Consider the following 19475-nt stretch of genomic DNA (forward strand, 5'->3'; position numbering starts at 1 on the left):
TAAATACATATAACAAATACACAAATTCCTATACGTTTGGCAAGAATGTGATAGAAGTATTTGCAACAGATGCAAAAAGAAAAGAGGAATCAGCTTTTGTGGTAAATATCCTAGTTTACCATGTAAAATAAGCAGGAAATGTTGTGATTAGAACAAAAGTTTCCCATGCAGAAAATACGTAAACATTACACTTTGTTCTAGTGCAGGATTAAGGGTCTCAAACACAAATGATGTATTTAAGAAATCAGACAAGGAAATTAATTTCAACAAAATGAGACCACTGTTACGTTTCGGCGGGCCACCTGTAAGGCCTTTTTGAAAGAACCGCCTTCCTCGGGGCTAAGTAACTGATGATCTTCCCTGCGGGGAAGCAGACAAAACAATCCATCACATAATGAATATGTACATAGAATAATACACCGAAATGACACTGTGACTTGCTATGTGTCACTCAAACACATGACATGGGTTTATCAAGTATTAGGACCCTAACCGTTCAGGCCAAACAATTGTAAATTTAATCAGACTACTGATTGTGAACTACCTAAGAGGGGGACCTTACCCAAAGTGAATGTGGGAGGAATTCATCAAAGGCAGAATTTCTAGACACAAAGCCCGACGTCAGGGTGGAGCCTGATGAAGCAAGGATTGAGAATAATCATCACTAAAAATAAATTCATGTAAGAATTGAATAAAATGAGAATTGGCTCAAATGAGTGTTTGAAGCTTAACAAATCTGCCACGGGAGGCATTAAAGGTAGAAAAAATGATGAGAAAGGAAAAGAATGTACCTGAATGAAAAGGTATATCGAATTCTCACGTCGTGACATCTGTCGTGAATGAATCAAAGCCAATGTCAGGATTGACAACTTCTGAGCAAAGGGAGAATAACTGCCACGAATGGCTGGCAAGTAGATGTCCAATAAAGGGACGATGATCGGTAATAAATACCTGATCTGTGCAAAGAGAGAGAGAAGAAAGGGGGGCAGAACAGAGAAAACATCATAAGTACTATGGGTGGCTGTAATTGTCCACAATCCGTAAGTAATTGGAGAGCATCTGTGTAAAAGAGCTCATCAATATAATGCATTATGCATCTGTGTAAAAGAGCTCATCAAAATAATGCATTATGCTCAAACGTGCACGGAGTATCTGAGTTTTAAAAAGGAAAAAAGAGGTGATTTTCTAAGCCCGTTACAAGTAACATGCTATCATGAAGAAAAGGCATCACGGACACAGAAGCTTACCGTCGGCTTGGACGGACGAGTGAATGTGTAGCCGGAACCGATGTTATCACAAGAAGTGCCGCATGCGTCTGGCAGAGAGGCCTAGGCTGCGAGCATAACTTATGTTGTACCTGGCAGCGTAATGACGCCTTGAAAGAGAGATGACGCGTCGCGTACGAGGGTTTATCAAACTGACACACCCCCTACGTGATTGGCTTGCAATGTGCGGCCAATCACAAGTGGCTTGAAAGCACCATACCTAACCAGGCAAACAAAGCCCTGGGAAGTGGGACCGGACGCAGAGTCTCAAAATATATGAAGCGCAAAGAATGAAGCATGTCTAGTGTAAGAGGACTGGCAGTGTAATGACGCTTCAAAAGAAAGGTAACGCGTTGCGCGTAGAAAACCTCGCTCTGACGAGGTCGTGTCAGGCTGACACACCTCCATAGCGATTGGCTTGCATTGTGCAGCCAATCACGAATGGGTGATATACAACACACCTAGCAGGGCAAACAAAGCCCCGGGGAAAGAAACCGGACGAAGAGTCTCAAAGTGTGCGAGGCACGCGAGACGGCCGGGCACTGCAAAGGAAATGAAGCGAAAGAGTACGCATCGTGAGTCCACAAGTACGGTCTACCCAATGAGTGGCAGACCCGCTCAGCTAGAATGTGAAAGAGCACCTTGAAGAATAAAACAAGCTGCTCGTCCTAAAATGAATGAGGAGAAGCTTCAAAAGGAATTAGAATTGCTTAGAAACTCTGTGTTGAAACTGAAAAGAAGGTGCAATAGAAAGTAAAGCCCGTACTAAGCAGGCTCAAGTGCCAGATGCTGGATTGTCAAAAGAAGGGATGGAGCCACATTATAACGGTGGGATGAATTCCTCATTTAGACCATGCACATGAGTGCCCAATCGAAAAATCCACCTCCCTCCTTGTCCAACAAACTTTTATGTGTGTTGGTGGAATTTTTGACTGTTTCCAATACCCACCACAATACATCATTGGGTGAGTGATTGGTAGTCATATAGTGATTAACCAGGGGTGCCGAAACCATTTTGCATCGTATTCGTGATCGATGCTCCGTAATCCTGATGTGCACCGCTCTGCTGGTTTGACCAACATACCGTAATCCGCACGGACATTGAATACAGTAGACCACGTTTTTGGTTTTGCAATTTGTCAGGTTAGGAAAAGTCCATAACCAGTCATTTACTTTGAAATCTTTCATTTTTCTTGTGAAGGGGCAAGCACTACATGAGCCACATGGGTAATGGCCCTTAACTGAGCGCAGGTCCCATAGATGATGAGTTTTTGCGGAATTTTTGCTAAAGCTGGAATGTATCAATTTGTCTCGAATATTGGGAGCCCTTTTAAAAGCAAACCGGGGTAAAGGTTCCTCCGGAAGATCCAGTCTAATGATGTCCCAATGTTTTAAGATGAGTTTCTTAATTTGAAAAGCTAAAGTACCGTGTGTAAGGACACAGGTCATGTTGTTACTCTCCGTTTGTGGTGTTTTTGTAGTAAGTAAGAGAGTACGGTCCGTCCATCTTGCCCGTTTCCTAGATCTCTTGATGAGGGTTTTAGGATGGCCTCTCTCTCGGAGTCTAGTGTCCGTTTGATTCACTTGTTGGTTAAAATCATGGATATCGGTACAGGTCCTTCTAACACGAAGATACAAGGTTGTCCTTGAGGTGCCGAGGGTGATCACTTGTGTAGTGTAATAATGTATTTCTGGCACTGGGTTTCCTATGTAGGCTGCATTTAAACTGGGTAGGTAGAAACAGGGGGGGCTTAGAGCCTTCTTTTTTGTTGAAGGGGGGCCTGACTCAAAAAGGCTAATAGTATAGGAAGAAAAAGGAAGAGTCATAGGCTACCCCTAGTCTGACCATATAGAAAGGTAGGCTGAGAGAAAGCAGATAGCCAGTGTATAAATGCTGGCGAAAGAGTAGAAAGGCTGAGGAGATTACAGCAAAAACAACAATTTATTTACACATTTTTAAAAAACAATGGGTCTAAACACAAAACCTATTTAAGGGTTTCTTGAGCCAAAACCTCAACACAACATTAGTATTGTTTTTAAACGTCACAGTTTGAAATGGGTGGAGGTTAGTAACATATTAAGTGGAAAAAAAGGTTTGCATTACTACTTTGAACATATAGTAGTATTGGTTGCCGACACATAAATATGTTTCCAGTCCGGGATGGAAATATGACTTCACTTGAGCGTTGTGGTGTAGTTTAGTGAAGGGTCCGGACTTTCATCAGGACGTGGTTCAAGGGGGTGGGTATCTACAAATGGATAGGAAAGGTTAAAATAGTGTTTAGAAAAAAGGGGGGGGGAAAGGAGCCTCAAACTGCGAGGTCGGAGCCTACCTTGTGCAACGTGAACGGTCAGAATGGGTAATCATTTGAAGAAGGCCTGCGTAATGAGCTAGGCGGAACGCTGTAGCCGGAGTCTACAGGGAAAATGGATAACGGCAAGTTATCTGAGTGCAGAGAAATCTACAGGATGGCGAACATATCATATAATTTAAAGGGTTACCTTAGTCAAAAGAGGAAATGCGAGGCTGTAAAGCGGAGACAGTTGAATGCCGTGTCCAAACGTTGATGGTACTGAAAAAATGGTGGTGACAAAGTTACTTAAGGGAAAAGTGTCCTAAAGTGCACAACCGAACACATATTGGTCAAAATAAAATAGAAATAGAAATTGATGCATTTAAACTGGCCATCTTGATGTCCAATAATTAGGTCAAGGAAAAGAACTTGGTTGTTGGAATGTTCAAGTGTGAATTTAATGTTGGCATCAATCTGGTTGAGCCAGGAAAAGAACTCTTAGAGTTCATCTTCTGGTCCTTCCCAAATAAAAATGATGTCGTCTATGTAACGCTTCCAATATAGAATTGATTTTTGGAAGGGATTCAAATTTTGCCATGAAAAGAATAGCCAAACTGGGTGCGAAAGCCGCACCCATAGCCGTGCCTTTTATCTGTAGGAAAAAGTTCCCATTAAACTCGAAATAATTTTTGCATAAAGCTATTTCCATCAATTCTGGGATTTTCTCCTTGGCCTGCCAGGTAGATAAAAATCAAAAGAAGCTTTCTAGTTTTGTCAAATAGCCTGATCTTTGCACTGCCCTCTGCTCTAAACCTGTGTGTAAATTTACACAGGAAAAGAATAAAGGTGTCGTATTTACAAGATTTGAATGCATAAAAAGGCCTGGTATGATGCTTATCTGGAGACCTAGTTCCAGGTTCTTCTTCACAGGACCAGGAGAATGACTCCCTTCTACTGATGAAACCATCCAGACTTGGTTGACTCCATAGCAGTCTCTTGGAAAAGGGTCTGTTTTACCAAAAGCACTAAGACCAGGAGAATGACTTTCTTCTCTTGATCTGTTTGGGGAAGTTTTCAAGACTGTTCCTTTGTATCCTCTTGAACACATTTTTATAAGTTCTTTCCCTTCCTCCCAAGGATTAATAAACCAGTGAGTTAATCTTTTCTCAATTCTTCTTCTCCGTGTTGATACCCTCTTAGGGCTATTTGTGTCTTGAATACAGGGGAAATTGTTCCCAAATAGCTCTTGATCCTTTTGGTCTCTTTCCTGCAAGTTAGGTTTCCTACTTTGATGAGGGAGTTCACTCCCAAGGCACTCTTGATTTTTAAGACACTTGTCACCACTGTGATGAGGAAGTTCACTCTTGGTGTATTCTTCACTTGGAAAGTAGGCTTGATATTTAGGGTGACTGTCCCTGTGAGTCGCTTGCCTTTTTTGCCTCCATGATCAGCACCCATGTGCCAAAGTCTATTTTCTAAGAATATGGGACTCTTGAGGGCTCATCACAAGCTCGGCAGTAGCCCTTAAATGCGGCGGTAAGGCTATTACTACCACATTTAAAGGTCTGTCCAAACAGTCTGGCAGCATTTACCACCAGCTCTAAGCTGGGGATAAATATGCTGGAGATACCGTACAGTAATACCGCTGGGATACCGCCCAACTCATGATGAGGCCCTTGGTCTTTTGTTGTGTCACTGTAACGAGGGCGATCACTCCTGTGGAACACTTGGCTCTTTCTCTGACTTGAACCTTCCCCCGCTTCCCACCAAGGTCTTTTTCACATAGTATTGTGTTCATGCAGGGTCCCTTAATACACCTCCCTACCCCATAACATGTGTATTTATGTGATTTGCCTTACTCTAAAGTGCCTAGGAGGGTGGGATAGGTTAATCTCCTTCCCAACACTAGTCTTCACTTCAGTATTGAAAAAGCTATATGCTGAACAACCAGATTTTCTTTAAGCTTTTATACTGGAGGCGATTGCTTTGCTTCTGGGTGTTCTTGGAATATTGTTTTCTCAGCTGGGGGTTTCACCCTTAACAGTCTTCCCTTCTTGGGAATGCTACTTTTACTGCACACAGCATACCACAAAATCCAGACTGTGTCCTACTGCCCCATGCCCACATCATCTATATATAGGATCTGCTCCCCAACAACGATTTAAAAAAAAAAAAGCCAAACCCAGCATCCAGTCTCCAAACCCCAACTGCCATCCTACCCCCCTCCCCCTCAACACATTCCATACATGGATTCCCACAGCCACACATCCTATGGTGACTTCTCGCAAACCACAGTGCAAAGCTAGTTGTGGTGTCCTTTCTCTCCACCCTCACAAGACCGATCCCGCTATGCTGCCTCCCATACCCACACAACACCTAGATCTGGTGTCTTGCATTCCCACCATCCAAAATATAAAGCCAGTATCTAGTGTTTTGCCACCCCCACACAGCAACACAAGTCCTACCTTATGCCTGCTCCTCCTGCCACAAAACAAAACCCATAAATGGCATCTCCATTTTGGCAGACACTTCACAGATCGATAAAATGATCTTCCCAGGATTGAACATTTAGTTAAAAGGCATATCTCTGCCACTCTAGCAAGGACCTTGATTAGTACAGACTGATACAAAGAGTCGGGGATCTACAGACCACTGGGATAGCTTACTAAAGTCTTACGCTAAAGTGGGACTTTAGGAAAACTCCCCTAACAAGCGGTAACAAGGATACAAATTGGGCATAAACAAAAGGTTCAAGTGGGCTAGACAACAAGGACTGCAGTGTGCGCAAATGGATGGACGGGAGCGGCTAAGAAAAAAAAAAGAACAGTACATTTATTTGTTTTTGTATCGCACTACCTGCAAAAACAAATTGCTTACAAGCTAGTGGGAGGTGGGGAGGAGGAAGATGGAGGAGTAGGAAAGGGACAAAGATGGGAAAGAATGGCAAAATGCACTGTCAAAGTTGCTGTGTTGTTGTTGTCTTGCCATCAGTTAGAAATCCAATTCCAACCTCTAATTTAGTCGCAAGTAGCTCAGTGATACACTGTTCTTTTGTTAAGGCACTGAATGCCCGCTTCACCAAGTCACACACCTGAAGTCTTGAACAAAGTGATTTTTAGGGATTTTCAGAACTGATTTGGTCTCGAAGGTGGGGAAGCTTGTTCCAAAATTGTGGTGCTGTGTCCTTTCACCTGGCAGATCTTTTTGGTCGCCTTTGTTGGCGATGATGTGCAGGTGGACCAGTCCTTTTTTTGGCTAATAATTGTACAGTCAAAGGCACCACTGTGGTCACAAATCGAAACGCGCAATACGTCCAGTTTCATCTGATACTACTGCAGAAACCAAGAGGAAAGGGTACAAGAAGAAATGAAGGAAGCAAGGAATCCATCAGGTCTCGGGGAACTTTGGGTGTTGTGTGTGATTTACTTTTTAAATCGCCTTCCTCACCCGCAGGGAACAGCGCACTTCCCAATCCTGTGGGTACATTTCCCCATTGGATCAATTCATAATGCACTACATATACTTGACACATCGTGACTGCCCTCCCCGCACCCCCACCCAGTTAACCCATTAGTAATGCAGAGAGGGATTAAGATTATGCAGTGCCAGTCTTGCCTGAGGTCTAGATGGGTTCTAAAATGGATGGGCTGCATTTCTTTTACCATAATGGAAGGATAGACTTGCAGGAATACGAAGATGATGTCCACAACAAGTAGGCAAGTTCTTGCATTGTTGGGCATTATGCACCACTGCAGTCAAAACAAAACATTGCAAATGAAAACAATTAGTGTTAACAGAAAATGATTCATTAATTAATGGTGGCAAATCTAAATTAAAAACGAAATGAAAAGGTGAAATATTGAATGGACAAACAAATACCATTGTGTTAAAGTCTGCCACTTATCAGTTGTATCCGTTTAGAGAAATTAAACGTGACGTTCCTGAGATGTAGGTTTTGACATTCGTTCCAGGTTGTCCCGATTAGATTCTGTAAGGGTTCTGTATTGGTTCCTTTTAAGGTCATGCTGCACAAGACACGTCATGAAACATTCATAGTCACAAAATATGAATGTTTATTTTATATTTTATTTTTTTATTAAAAGCCAGGCCCAAATTGAGCTTGGATACTTAGCTCATAAAGATGTTCGAAGTGGCCTTCCCGAGTAGCTTGCAAAGACATCTACAATCTCTGGAGGGATACATAATTCTAGGCGTAAAACTAACTTTATCCTTGAGCGAAGGGATTTAAATAATGTTAACATGCTGACACAGTCCTCCCTACGATCTGAGACCCTGAACTGCAATGCATTGCTAATTTCCCCAGGTACTGACCGCACAACACAAGCCAAGTGTCTGGGCGGCATAGCTCGGGAGCAACATGCTCACCTTGGAAGCAAGACGACAAGGAGCAACACAGGTTCGATCCCTGGGTCCGCACTTAGAAACCTCTGGGTATTAAGCGCGTTATAAATAACCTATCATATCATAAGTGTGAACTTTACGCTTGATCTGTTACTTTTTAGGACAGCAATATTTCTTTTTTCAGTAATCGCCATTACATGCCTTGTTCTTGTATTGTAAGATCCTGTTTGCCACCTTAATTCTTAATCCTCATAAGGTTATGGTCATGCTTTAGAACTTGGTAACAAATGAAGCGTCTTCTGATTGTTCTATTTTGACCAGGTACTGGGATTCCTTTTGGGTCACTGTGAAGGAATGCGACGGGAGAGCTTCAAACAGCGGCGAGCTGCTCATGAAGTTGGGGGACCTCTCTCTCCTGCGGCTCCTGGAAGCTCTCCTCCAGACGCTACCACACCTGTTGCTGCAGGCTTACATTTACCTGGCCCTAGACGAAGCAGACCTTTATCCAGGTGAGATCAAAACTGTTCTGCTGTAGCATGGTCTAGTGCCCATCCTTTCCCACCACTGTGGCTTCATAAAGCTTCAAATCAAAATGGTGGTATTTTGGATTGCCTTGTGTATTGATTATTTTCATTTAGAAATCAACTACATAAAATGCTCAACAAAAGTAACAATTTAGTTTCTCAAACTCTGAAACAAACATTCCCTTCTTTGTATGTGTCAAAAGTGTCTCTGATGTGAGTCGTTAAATTTTAGTTTGTATATATTTCTTCAGTTACTTGGGGATTTCCTGGGCTCTAAACTCTGCCTTGCAGTAGCCTGAGGGTGTTCATGATTGTTACATTTTATCTGGCCCTCCAAATGTTCTGGACTCCTGTTTGACCTAGTCCGTGTAGCCCCTGCTGAAGGATCACAAGAGTTGTATTCCAAAACATCCGGGCGGCAGGGGGCTCATAATATCTTAACGTGAGCGATGAGGTATTAAAGCTGCTAGGAGGAGAGCAACATTTATGGCGTGGAAGAGAGAAGTCTTCAGCACCTGTGCAATTTCAGAAGTCTGTCTCTGATTGAAGCTGCAGTGGATGGGTGTTCTCAACGCTTTCTGCGCTTGTGCATCAAGTGGCTTGTATGGAGACTCGCAACATCTTAACCCAAGAATTGTATATTTTACCACATTTTCTAACTTTCTCCCGCATTACATTTAGTTTGCTCTAATGCCAGCCATAAAAGCAAAGCCTCTCTTTCTTGTGTAAAATCTTCCTATTAACCGATCCCAAATGTTCGACAGAAAGATGGCGAGTAAGTTCATATTGGCAAATCCCAATCATGTAAAGGGTTGGTACAATTGAAGACCAGGAATAGGTTGGCTGGAGTGCAGGCAGGAATGACGCTGTGTGCCATGCATTGGATCTTGAAGTTGGCGCTACGCTGTCAAGTGCTTAATACAGCATGATTTCTGTGGACCTTACTGGATTTGTTTTGCCAGCGTTTCTCCCTTTCAAATGAACTAGAAAATCAAGTCTTAAGTCTGTGCAGTATAGGAAAAGATGGGCTTAAGGACGACGAGTGTGTTCTTATTTGACAAACGCAAAGGTTCAGCGATACGAATAAGGCAAAGTTATTGACATCCAGACAACCATATGCATTAAAATGCCAAAGGCATGCAGTTCATACTACAACAAAGCAAGCCCATGGTCTGAATGAGGCACTTGGAGGAGTGAGTAAATGAAAGAGGTCTGTCTGCTTTCGTTTGAATAGTTTGACGGGCATCTGCATAATTAAAAATTGACTGTATCTGAGTGGTGCAGTCATGAACATGGCTGATTACTCGCAGAAGGAAGCAATTGGGCAAATCTCGATACAAGGAACTAATACCTCAGAAACCTTCTACGTACTTGACATCATCCAGAAATACGAGTACACTAGGCGGACATTTGGTTCTGGAGTCCACAAACGTACAAAAATGTATCTCCTTGTTAGGGTTTTTTACACTGCCTGTGACCCGATTAAGGAAAGCCCACGTTGGATGAACAGGGTTTACACCCATCAGGATCAGCCTGAGCTATCCAAGATATGGTAGTGTGGTCGAGCAGCCATTCTTAGTCTGAGGGCTGTAGTTGGATACGAAGACCTCAGAACATACCTTTTTTTTTTTTGTTTCAAGAAAATCCTCAAACACTTAGAAGTTATATAACAAGCATTGACAAAACCAACAATTTTGGCTTTTGCGTGGGCATTTGCAGGCCCTGCCATAATGGTACCAACTATCAATGAGACAGCAACAGCTGGAAAATGATGTAAGTACCTGGGCATATGACGTCGGTGCCCTGCAAATGACTATCCTATCTAATACCTCAACACCAGTAAAAGTGTTGGTTTTGTGAATGCTTGTTTTTTTTTATAGGACTTCAGTGCAATGAACATATGAAGGACAGACCTAATGCTTATAAATCAGGTGGCTAAAGACCCACTTAGACCCACTTGGTTGTGCCTTTTTATTTTATTTTTTAACGCCAAGATCTCATTTGCAGGCAAACCATTTTCTCTCAGAACACTACCTAAAAACTGTCTGGCCTACCAAAGATACCCCAGGAGGGTCTGCTTTGGGTGAGGAGGGCCAGGTAATGGGTGAAATGGACATGGGGATTAGTATAAAGTCAGTGGGTGGGTAAATGACCAAACCACATATGTGGCAGGTGTCCCAACCCCCCCCACGTCCCAACCCCTCCCATCTCTTCTCCAGTGCAATGATTTGTCTTATAGGTGGCGCTAAAGTGCCACCTATAAGCCAACACTATTGTACTTGGGGTACAAGTTGGAGGGATGAGACATGTGAGCAGAGGGACATAACTTGTTTGTTGTTCAGTTATTTACCCACCAACTGACTGCCCATGGCCATGCTCCTCTCTAATGGCATTCTTACTCGCTGTCTACTTTCACCTTCAACACACCCTCCTGGGATCTGTAAGGAAGGCATTGTATCAAACAGTGAAGGCGGACACAAGTGATCACAGTTCAATGGTGGTTATTGAACTTCAACCAGGTTTTAAAAACACTGATCTAATCTTAAATCTAAAGATAGGAGCAAGCTACGACCATCAAATAATAACGCAGTCTTTGTGGAGCCTTTGTCAAAATAAAAGAGCCTATACCAATAAGCCTATTGCCAGTACTTACTTCTAAATACAAATGGTGTGGGACAAGAATGTATGCAAAAAGAAAAGTGTTCAGGAAATGATATGCAAGCATAGTTGAGCAGTTGGCTTCCCTTCCCCATGTTTTCTGCACGGTACAGGGTGGCACGCTCGAGCTTTGCACACACACTGGCTTCTCTGACACAAGGATATAGTGCAAACCATAGGTATTAGGACCTTCTGTGCCAAAGTCTCCTTCCAAATAAAAGGTCTCTTGTTGCAGAGGGCCTGACATGACATAAAACCAGCACAAAAGTTCCTTTCTTGTCAGGATTTTCACATTCACAATTGGTCTCCCTTGTTCGGGCTCAGAGCTCTTTCTTTCAAGAATCGAAGACTTTTGATTGTGCAAAGGGTTTTGTTTAAAGTTCACTTCATTTCTCATTCCAGCTCTTTCACTTTCTTTTTTCTGCCACTTCCTGTCTGGTACCTCACGCAGACCTTCAATTGAGCACACTCGCGGTGCCGGACCACTCTGTTACTGGTATTGTATCTTTCTTCCTTCGAGTTCAAACATACATCAGCAATAAACCTTTCCTCGCGTCTTTCAACATACGTGTTACCAATCTTCGTAGTTGAACTCTTTATACAATGTTGCCACTTACAACCTTGACTTCAACACAGACCAGTATTGTATCGGTCTCCCCAACTCACCGGCTGTGTTGATCTTTTTGGTGCTGCTTTGTTCTTGGAGCCAATGATGGTACCACAGTGGCTGCTGCTCCTCCCCGACTCGATCAGCCAAGTAGGAGGGCCTCGGGTATCTCCGGCACACAATGAAGGATTCTTTTCTTGGCCTTACGCTCTTTAATGTGAATGATTTTTAAAAGTCACAGGTTCTTGACGAAAGGTCAAGGGTATCTAACTCCTTGCGCACCCGTCTAAGTTAGCCATCTTTCTACCCTCGTTTAGCTGCCATCCGGCAAACAATATTCCTTTGTGTGCTTTGCCTCGCTCTGAGTGTGCGCTTGTGCTCTGCCTTTTATCCGTGTGGGGAGGTTTAGTGGAAGTCGGGTGTGAGTGGTTACCAAGTAATTGCCTAACCTTGCCTGACCGTAGTAGTGGGACATGTCAGGCACAATGCTCGGGTGTGAGTCTGTTTTCTTCCAGAGTGATATATGATATGGCATTTATAGCGCGCCTATACACAAGTGTTTCAAGGCACCCGTGTGAAAGTGTTTGCAAAGGGAAAGGGGGGGGGGGGAGATCCCAAGTACCCTACCGGGTAAGATGGGGTAAAGGTGTTACAGCATCTCACCATCAGGTGTCCCCCCTCCCCTGAAGACCCGTCACCTAGGTGATCCTCCCGCACTGGTCCACCCCAGGAACTGGATACAAAAGAGATGAGTGTGTCCTGGCCACCTGGAGGACAGATTCCCGGGGACTAGTGGGTGAGACACCTTCTGGTTTCTCACAAATCTCTGTCCGCTAGCTTCATCAAGCAGTAAAAAAAACATTGGTCTAACAGTGTTATGTCTAGGCAGTCTGCTGAGCCTTGATGGCTTAATTGCAGCAGTGGATGTTCTACTGCAATAGAAATTGCATAACCAAAGTGAGTCTTCAGCAATGGCCCCTGCATCTTCCAGCACTGCCTGTTAATTGGTTCAGCAAGAATATAACCCCCTTTAGCTACCCTGCTTGGAAACCAAAACTAAAAATTAAACAATGGAATACTTGGGCAGGAGACTGGGCAGGAGACTGGGCCCTAACAATCGTTTGAACAGAAAAGTAGCCAGTTTGATTATTTAACATCTCAGTCTGCAGTAATCCAAGAGGTTTGATGCAGCCATGCCTCCCCTCCTCTCATCTCCCCTGGGACTGTTTATGTATTTATTTTATTTGTTGTTGGCGCCCAAGATCTGGAGGTATTACAGCGCTAGAGATTCAGGTATTACCAGAACAGTTAGCAACCAACTCTTTAAAAAGTAAGTCACTTTTAAACACTTGTTGCATTTACTAGGAAAAAGGCACACACCTTATTAAGTCCTTCCCTATTCTTAGAGAATGAGTGTTCTTAGTGGCAGGAGGGGATCACTAGCCTCTAGTGGCCAACAGACAGGTCAGAATATGCACAGTTGTAGGAAAAGTCAGAGTTCCTGAAGAAAGCTGTTCAAACAAGTAAGTATTTTACTTTAGATTTGTGAAAGGGTTCCGGGGAGCTCAGAGAAGCCGCCGTAGAGGAATTCCAGCAATGGACCTGGGTGAACTGGATGAGAGGACTCCCAATCACATGAATCACCCCCAAAGCTTCACAGGAAAAGCCATAAGGGAAGTAATGCCCTAGCCAACACAGTACCTCAGCACCGAAGAAGAGTTTGCAGCAGTACGTCTTCAGGATCTGCAGACAAAAATCCTGGTTGACGAGTTCCTTGTCATGCAGACTGAAGACTTGGACACTGGAAGGGAATTTGCAGCAGGGATCAACGGGGAAGGCCCCAGACAAGAGTTCTTGGCGGCTGGATGCGGCTGTGTTTATTACTGGTCGGATTCTCGTCAATAATCTGGTCCAGCACTCTGGTGAGGGGACTTCAAGGACTCAAATCAGCTCTCTGGAGGTCCAGCAGGATGCCCCCATAGATTTAGCAAGATTCAGAATTCGGAACACCGTACCCGGCACAATGGCTTGAGGTCCCAGCGTATTGGGGTTTGCAGCCCGGCAAGGTCACAGCAGGCTAAGCGATGGCTCAAAATGCAGGTCGTCTTGAGTCTAGTGGGTCTCACCAGGCTCTGGGTCAGGGACGTCCTTTTTGGGGTGTTGTGTTTGCTAGGAAGGAAGGGTAATGGAAGGCTCTGGTTACAGAGCAGGCTCTCCAGTCGCTGGAAATCGCTACAACCGTCTTTTCTTGATCTTCCTCTTTGGTTTCAGCTCCAGTGGTCGACTTTTCAGTAACTTCCAGGTTTGTAGTTTTTATCAGAACTACAGCACAACGTCTGTATTCTCTCCCTGCGTTTTAGAGCAACGGGCAGTCTGGCTGTCCAAGACAGCCTGCCCCCCCCACTGCGAGTTGGTTCGTTTCAGGCAAGGTGAAAGACAAAGGGCTGCAGAGTTTTGGATTCCCCCCTCACTTCCTGCCTTCTCTCTGGAGCCTGGTCAATGGGAATCCAAAGGATTCTAGCTGAAGAAAAAACTTCACTGAGGTTGTTCCCACCTAGACTGGCAGGGGGAAGACCTCTGAAACAGCAAGCACACAAGAAATGGCAAAAAAGGAGCCCAGCATTTTAGCAAAATGGTGATCATTCTGTGCATTACCAAGGCTAAATGTATCAGCCAGCGAGTAATGAAGACTAAAAGTCATGATGGTAAAACAACTGCCACCAGCCATTCATGTAAACTCGCAATTTTAACAAAATGTTACTAGGTAAGTAAGAAAGGGGATACATTGCTGGGGGGATACAATCTACCTAAGGTGGCGTGTGCTGGCTCGCTTATAAAAAATGCAAAGGGGATGAAAATCCCTCTTTATTACTTGGGAACAGTAGTTTACCCAAGTATAGGAAAGGGAAATGAATAGGGGAGCCCAACGGGGCAACCCAGCCTAAGCCCAAAAGTTGTAGGAAACTATAACTTCAACCATACACTATGCAGAGACCTACAAAGGTCCTCCATAAAAAGTCTAGATGAGAGGGGAAGAAGATTCCCATTCAGGTAGGGAAAAGGTAAAATAGTAGCCAGGTCCAAGCAAAATGTCCTGGGGTTGACACAGGTCAGGAAGATGTTTAATAAATATGAAAATCTTACCTAACAATTGCAGATCTGCTCGCCTCCTGTCTTGGGCCGTGGTGGTACTCTTGTGCTTCTTGGTGTTATTTCCTCCATACATCATGTCCTCACCATGGGCTTGTCTTCTTCTTGGGTTGGCTCTGAGAGGTTGGAGTAAGTGAGAGGGAGGGAGAGTTGACGGGAAGAGGAGTAGAAAAAGTGAGTTTAACAAGGGAACAGTAGAAAGGAGGTGGTGTAGGAGAGAAGGACAGCAGGGTAGGACAAGGATGAGGTGACCATCCCAAGGGTGAGGAAGTGTGGGAAGAGCAGACAGGAGATGGTGAAACATCCAAGAAGGGCAGGAGGGATGGAGGAGGAGAAACATCTAAGGTGAAGGAAAGGAGAGGAGGTGGTTGCACATATAGGGTAAAAAGAGACAGAAGTAGGAGACTTAAAGGAGTGAAGTGGAGGAAGAGAAAATAAAGGGGGAGCAGTGACAAACAAGGAACAGCAGGAGCCCAGGGAAGAGTAAAGACCCTGGGGATGGGAGAGAAGAGAGGGAAAGGAATTCAGTAGCTGGAGAAGTCGAGAGGAGGAAACCAATAGTCGGCTCTAGTGGAGAGGGGCAGAGACCAGCACAAAAATAGAAGAGGCGGGGATGGGCCATAGAAGACTTTAACTGGGCCATGAGGTCAAAAGGAATGGAGATGAGGTGTAGACAGGCCGTCTGCTAAGCCTGGGAGCAGAATCTTGGTTAAGTAATATCTGCTTAAGCCCCAAGTTGATTGGGCTTTCCTTGCGAGACTAGGGAGGTGAGCCTGCCATGTGATATTCCCCGTAGGGGTGTCAAAAAGCGGCATTTCACAGGGATAGACACCGTCCGTCCCCGGGATAAGGACTCCCATTCCGAGGAGGAACTCCCCTTTCACCTCACTCAAGAATCCAATAAAATAAAGAAATCTCTACAAAACTAGAATCCTCCTACATCTTTTGTTGTAGTGCCACTACTAAAGATAAATCTCTATCTGGTACTGAGAAGAGTAAACACCAAGGAGTGGGAAAGAATAAAGAACTGCCTGACACTGGGACGAAGAAACACCAAGGAGTCCGGCTGAGCATAACGCCAACAACACAAAGAAAGGACTATTGCTGAAAACTGTGGAAGTCTCAGTATGGCATCATAAGTGGGAGGAGCGAAGCAAACATGGAGAGAGACCTGGGAGTTTCAAATGAGCTACAGGGAGGCAGAGACACTGACCTCCAGACAGCCAAGAAGCACAGAGCAACAGGTTCTCGAGGGACACCTGTGTGGCAAAAGCCTACAAAGAGGCTATTAAGTGGACTAGCAGCCCAGAAGGGACTTGATCGTTGGAGGTATGGGCCGGAGGACGGTGAGAGAAGAAAAACCTCTGTGCCGATACTATCAATGGAGGGGTATCCCGGGGGCGTGGCTGGAGCTCATGGAGTAAGGCTGTGCCAGGACTGAGCTCCCGTCTTGATCCTTTCCAAGATCCTTTAACTCGCTAAAAACAGCATTCAACACGGCTGGAAATATCGGCACCATGCAGAGTAAGCGTTTCTGCTACCTCAGAGCGAGTCCAGAGGAATTCAGCGTCTCTGCCTGAGAGAACGAGGCTTATAAAGACCCCGTAGCATGGAGAAAATGACGGCCTGAGTGGAGATGAAAGATGAGGTGGGGGAGGGGCATGCCCTGCCGCTTCGATGCCTGAAAACTGCTGCACGGCGACGGGCTGGCTCCCCTCCTGCAATGGAACACCGAAGACACTGCCGGTGAACCTGCAGTCGGATATTGTTAAGGCAGCAGGGGTGTCGAGCTGGAGAAGCTGCCTGTGGCAACCCGCTGAATGTGGAGGGCGGACTTGCTGCTGAGTGCCTGACCCATTGTTGGTGCTGCGTGGGTTCGCAAAGGTGACCGAGCGCATCAAGGAGGAACTGCGGCCACGACAAGGAGGACCCGAAGCGGGGACAGTGCGCACCCGGTGGCAGAAGACACCTGCATACCGGAATGAACGCTGCAGAGGCAACCCCGTGCTGAAGCCAGACAGCCTGAAGCTCTGCGTGCGGCCAAACACCTGTGCGGAAGCAAGTGGAGCGGCTGAATGTTAAACGCTGCACGCCCCGCAGGAGCGTGTAGCAGTGAAGTACAAGGAGATTGCCTGGTACGGCTAAGAAGTCCAGAGGAACATGTACTGCGGAGCCCCCAGAGAGTGATATGAGCGGTTGCCCAAACATAAGGTATGGGGGTAACGGGCGGTAACGCTGTTGGGGAAACGCAGTTACAACAATAGCACTGGTTATGAGGGGCACTGCAGGCACGGGAGGGCTCTGTAAACCCAGAGACAGCACATAGCCCAGCGCAGTGCCTTAGCTGGTGCAGCACACGCAAGCAGCCGCAGTAGATCACCACCCACAACTGACCAGCGTGGGGGACCTGAATGAGGCTGCCGGCTCGGGTTGCCTGTACCTGAGACAGAGGGAGCCCAGACACACTGGACATACCAGGCTGCCCAAAAGGGATCAACCCACAGAAGCGCCCACAGCGCACTGTGGGCACTAAGAAGATTGGATAATTGGGCCAATCCAGAGGCAATCGGCTGAAGAATCGGCCAGAGCATGCAGGTGGAACGGGAGTTGGTGCTGTGACGGAGGTCCAGAGCTGGGGTAGAGGAACAGCACAACACACTGCTGCTGGAGCCAACCTGCAGCGCAACAACTTATGCGACTCACCCTGCTGCAGGAGCTGGTAAGCTGCTGTACCATTGGGCATCACAGGTGTGGTTGGGAACCAGAGGTTGGCGTGCCTGCACTGTAGCGGGGGAGAGTCATTGCAAATAACCACACTTCTAGACCACATACCGCTTAGGCACCCGACAGACCGGTGTAGTGGGGCAGCTGTGCACCACAACAGAGGCGCTGAAGGCATAAGCCAACGGGGGTCACACTGAGGATCAGCCCACACTAAGGGACAATCCAGGCAGCACAAGAGACCGACACTAAGCACCGTATACCAATACCATAACTGCGCGGCATAGGTTAGACCCTACGGCTGAGCAACGGAAACGATCCTGCATGCTGCGTCCACATTTGATACACAGCAATGACTCCGAACTATAAGCCAATACACAAACTGTAGCTGTTGCCCATTGTACGAGAGGCACAGAGAACGTGATGAGAGCCGTGAGCCGCCAATTCGAGCAACTCTGCGGCATGTCTCTGTCCAAGGGAAAAAATAAGGGAAAAGCCACAATCGTGGATTCATTCAACGCCGCCACACCAAAAGGGCAACCACAAAGTGAAGCCGCGGTGCAGCCAGCTCAATCGGACAAGGAAGCCGGGACTAAAGACAGCCAGGTGTTGGACGCAATTGCTGCCCTGAAAACGTTCATAGACACCAAGCTAGAGAAGGTTAAATCAGATATGCAACTAATGCGGGAGGACGTCTGCAATGTCTCGGAAAGGGTCAGGAACAGGGAGCAACTTCAAAGAGACAATGGACACTACTGGCAGCCTTGAGAAGAGACCGTCGGAGCTGGAAAGGAAGAACGTGGCGCTGGAGGCCAGAGCTGAGAATGCTGAAGGACACGCTATGCGCAATAACATGCACTTGCTAGGGATCCCGGAAGGGATGGAGGGCCAGAACCCCACTGAGTTTGTTGAAAACTTGATTCTGCAGGAAATGGGGGCAGGCAAACTCTCACAAGGATTTGTGGTGGACAGGGCCCACAGATCTCTACAAAAGAACCCCCCCCCTAAACCCCTACCCCTGCCATATGATGGCAAACTTTCTCAACTTCCGAGACAGAGTGGCCATCCTGAGATTTTCAAGAGAGGGCAGAGAAATCCACTGTGATAACTCTAATATAGCCATATATCCGAACTACACACCAGCAGTCCAACGGGCAAGGAATTCGTTTGTGCCAATTAAGGCAAGACTCGGGCAACTGCACCTCAAATATATGCTGATGTATCCATCCAGACTCAAAGTGATATATAAAGGGAGACCGTTTTTTTTTGGCGACGCCAGCAGCGGCTAGGATGTGGATGAAACACAACAATCTAAACCAAGGAGAAGAACGAGTTACCTGATCGGTACAGGCTTGAAGCGAACTCACTGAGGGAGGAGGACTCGCAACACCAATTGTACAAGAAGCAGCTGCAGCATTGCATGAGTTACATAAACAACTGTATAGCAAACTGAGATACGACACATGGACGGGACGACGATCTGGGCGCTTCACCAGAGTACGACCCCCCCCACGGACTGTTAGGTGCCGGCACGTTGCCGACAACGCACAAACCTGCACATGAAGACCTGGATAGGTCAAGATGGTGTGAGGGCGATCGAGCGCTGCAATGGGATGAGTGGCTGCTGTTTTTGGTTAAGCACTACCTCTTTCTTGCAAAAGTTGGATGCAGAATGTTAAGTTTTGTGACATGTTACTGGTTAAAAAGTGTTTTCGCAATGCTGCATGAATTGGTGAGATGGTCTGCAAGTGGTTGGGGCGAAAGTAAGCAGTGGAAGGGGGCGGGGGTCAATTGGTGTGCTGCTGATGGGGGGGGGGGGTTGAGGGGGAATGCTAGGAGAGATGAAACCAAATAAGGATGGCAGCTGACATTAAATTTTTGACGTGGAATGTCC

At 45.8% G+C, this 19475-nt stretch overlaps 1 protein-coding gene across 1 annotated transcript in view; it reads left to right on the forward strand.

Annotated features, from left to right (window-relative positions):
- Nucleotides 1–19475, forward strand: part of XKR5 (XK related 5) — a 235833-nt gene that overhangs the window by 18048 nt on the left and 198310 nt on the right. The window contains exon 3 of the mRNA XM_069605738.1: nt 8243–8430. Coding sequence (XP_069461839.1) covers nt 8243–8430 — 188 coding nt within the window. The remainder of the gene's footprint in view (nt 1–8242; nt 8431–19475) is intronic.

Source organism: Ambystoma mexicanum, chromosome 4p (assembly GCF_040938575.1).
Source record: "Ambystoma mexicanum isolate Mex_15411 chromosome 4p, UKY_AmexF1_1, whole genome shotgun sequence".
In the NCBI taxonomy this organism is placed as follows: domain Eukaryota; kingdom Metazoa; phylum Chordata; class Amphibia; order Caudata; family Ambystomatidae; genus Ambystoma; species Ambystoma mexicanum.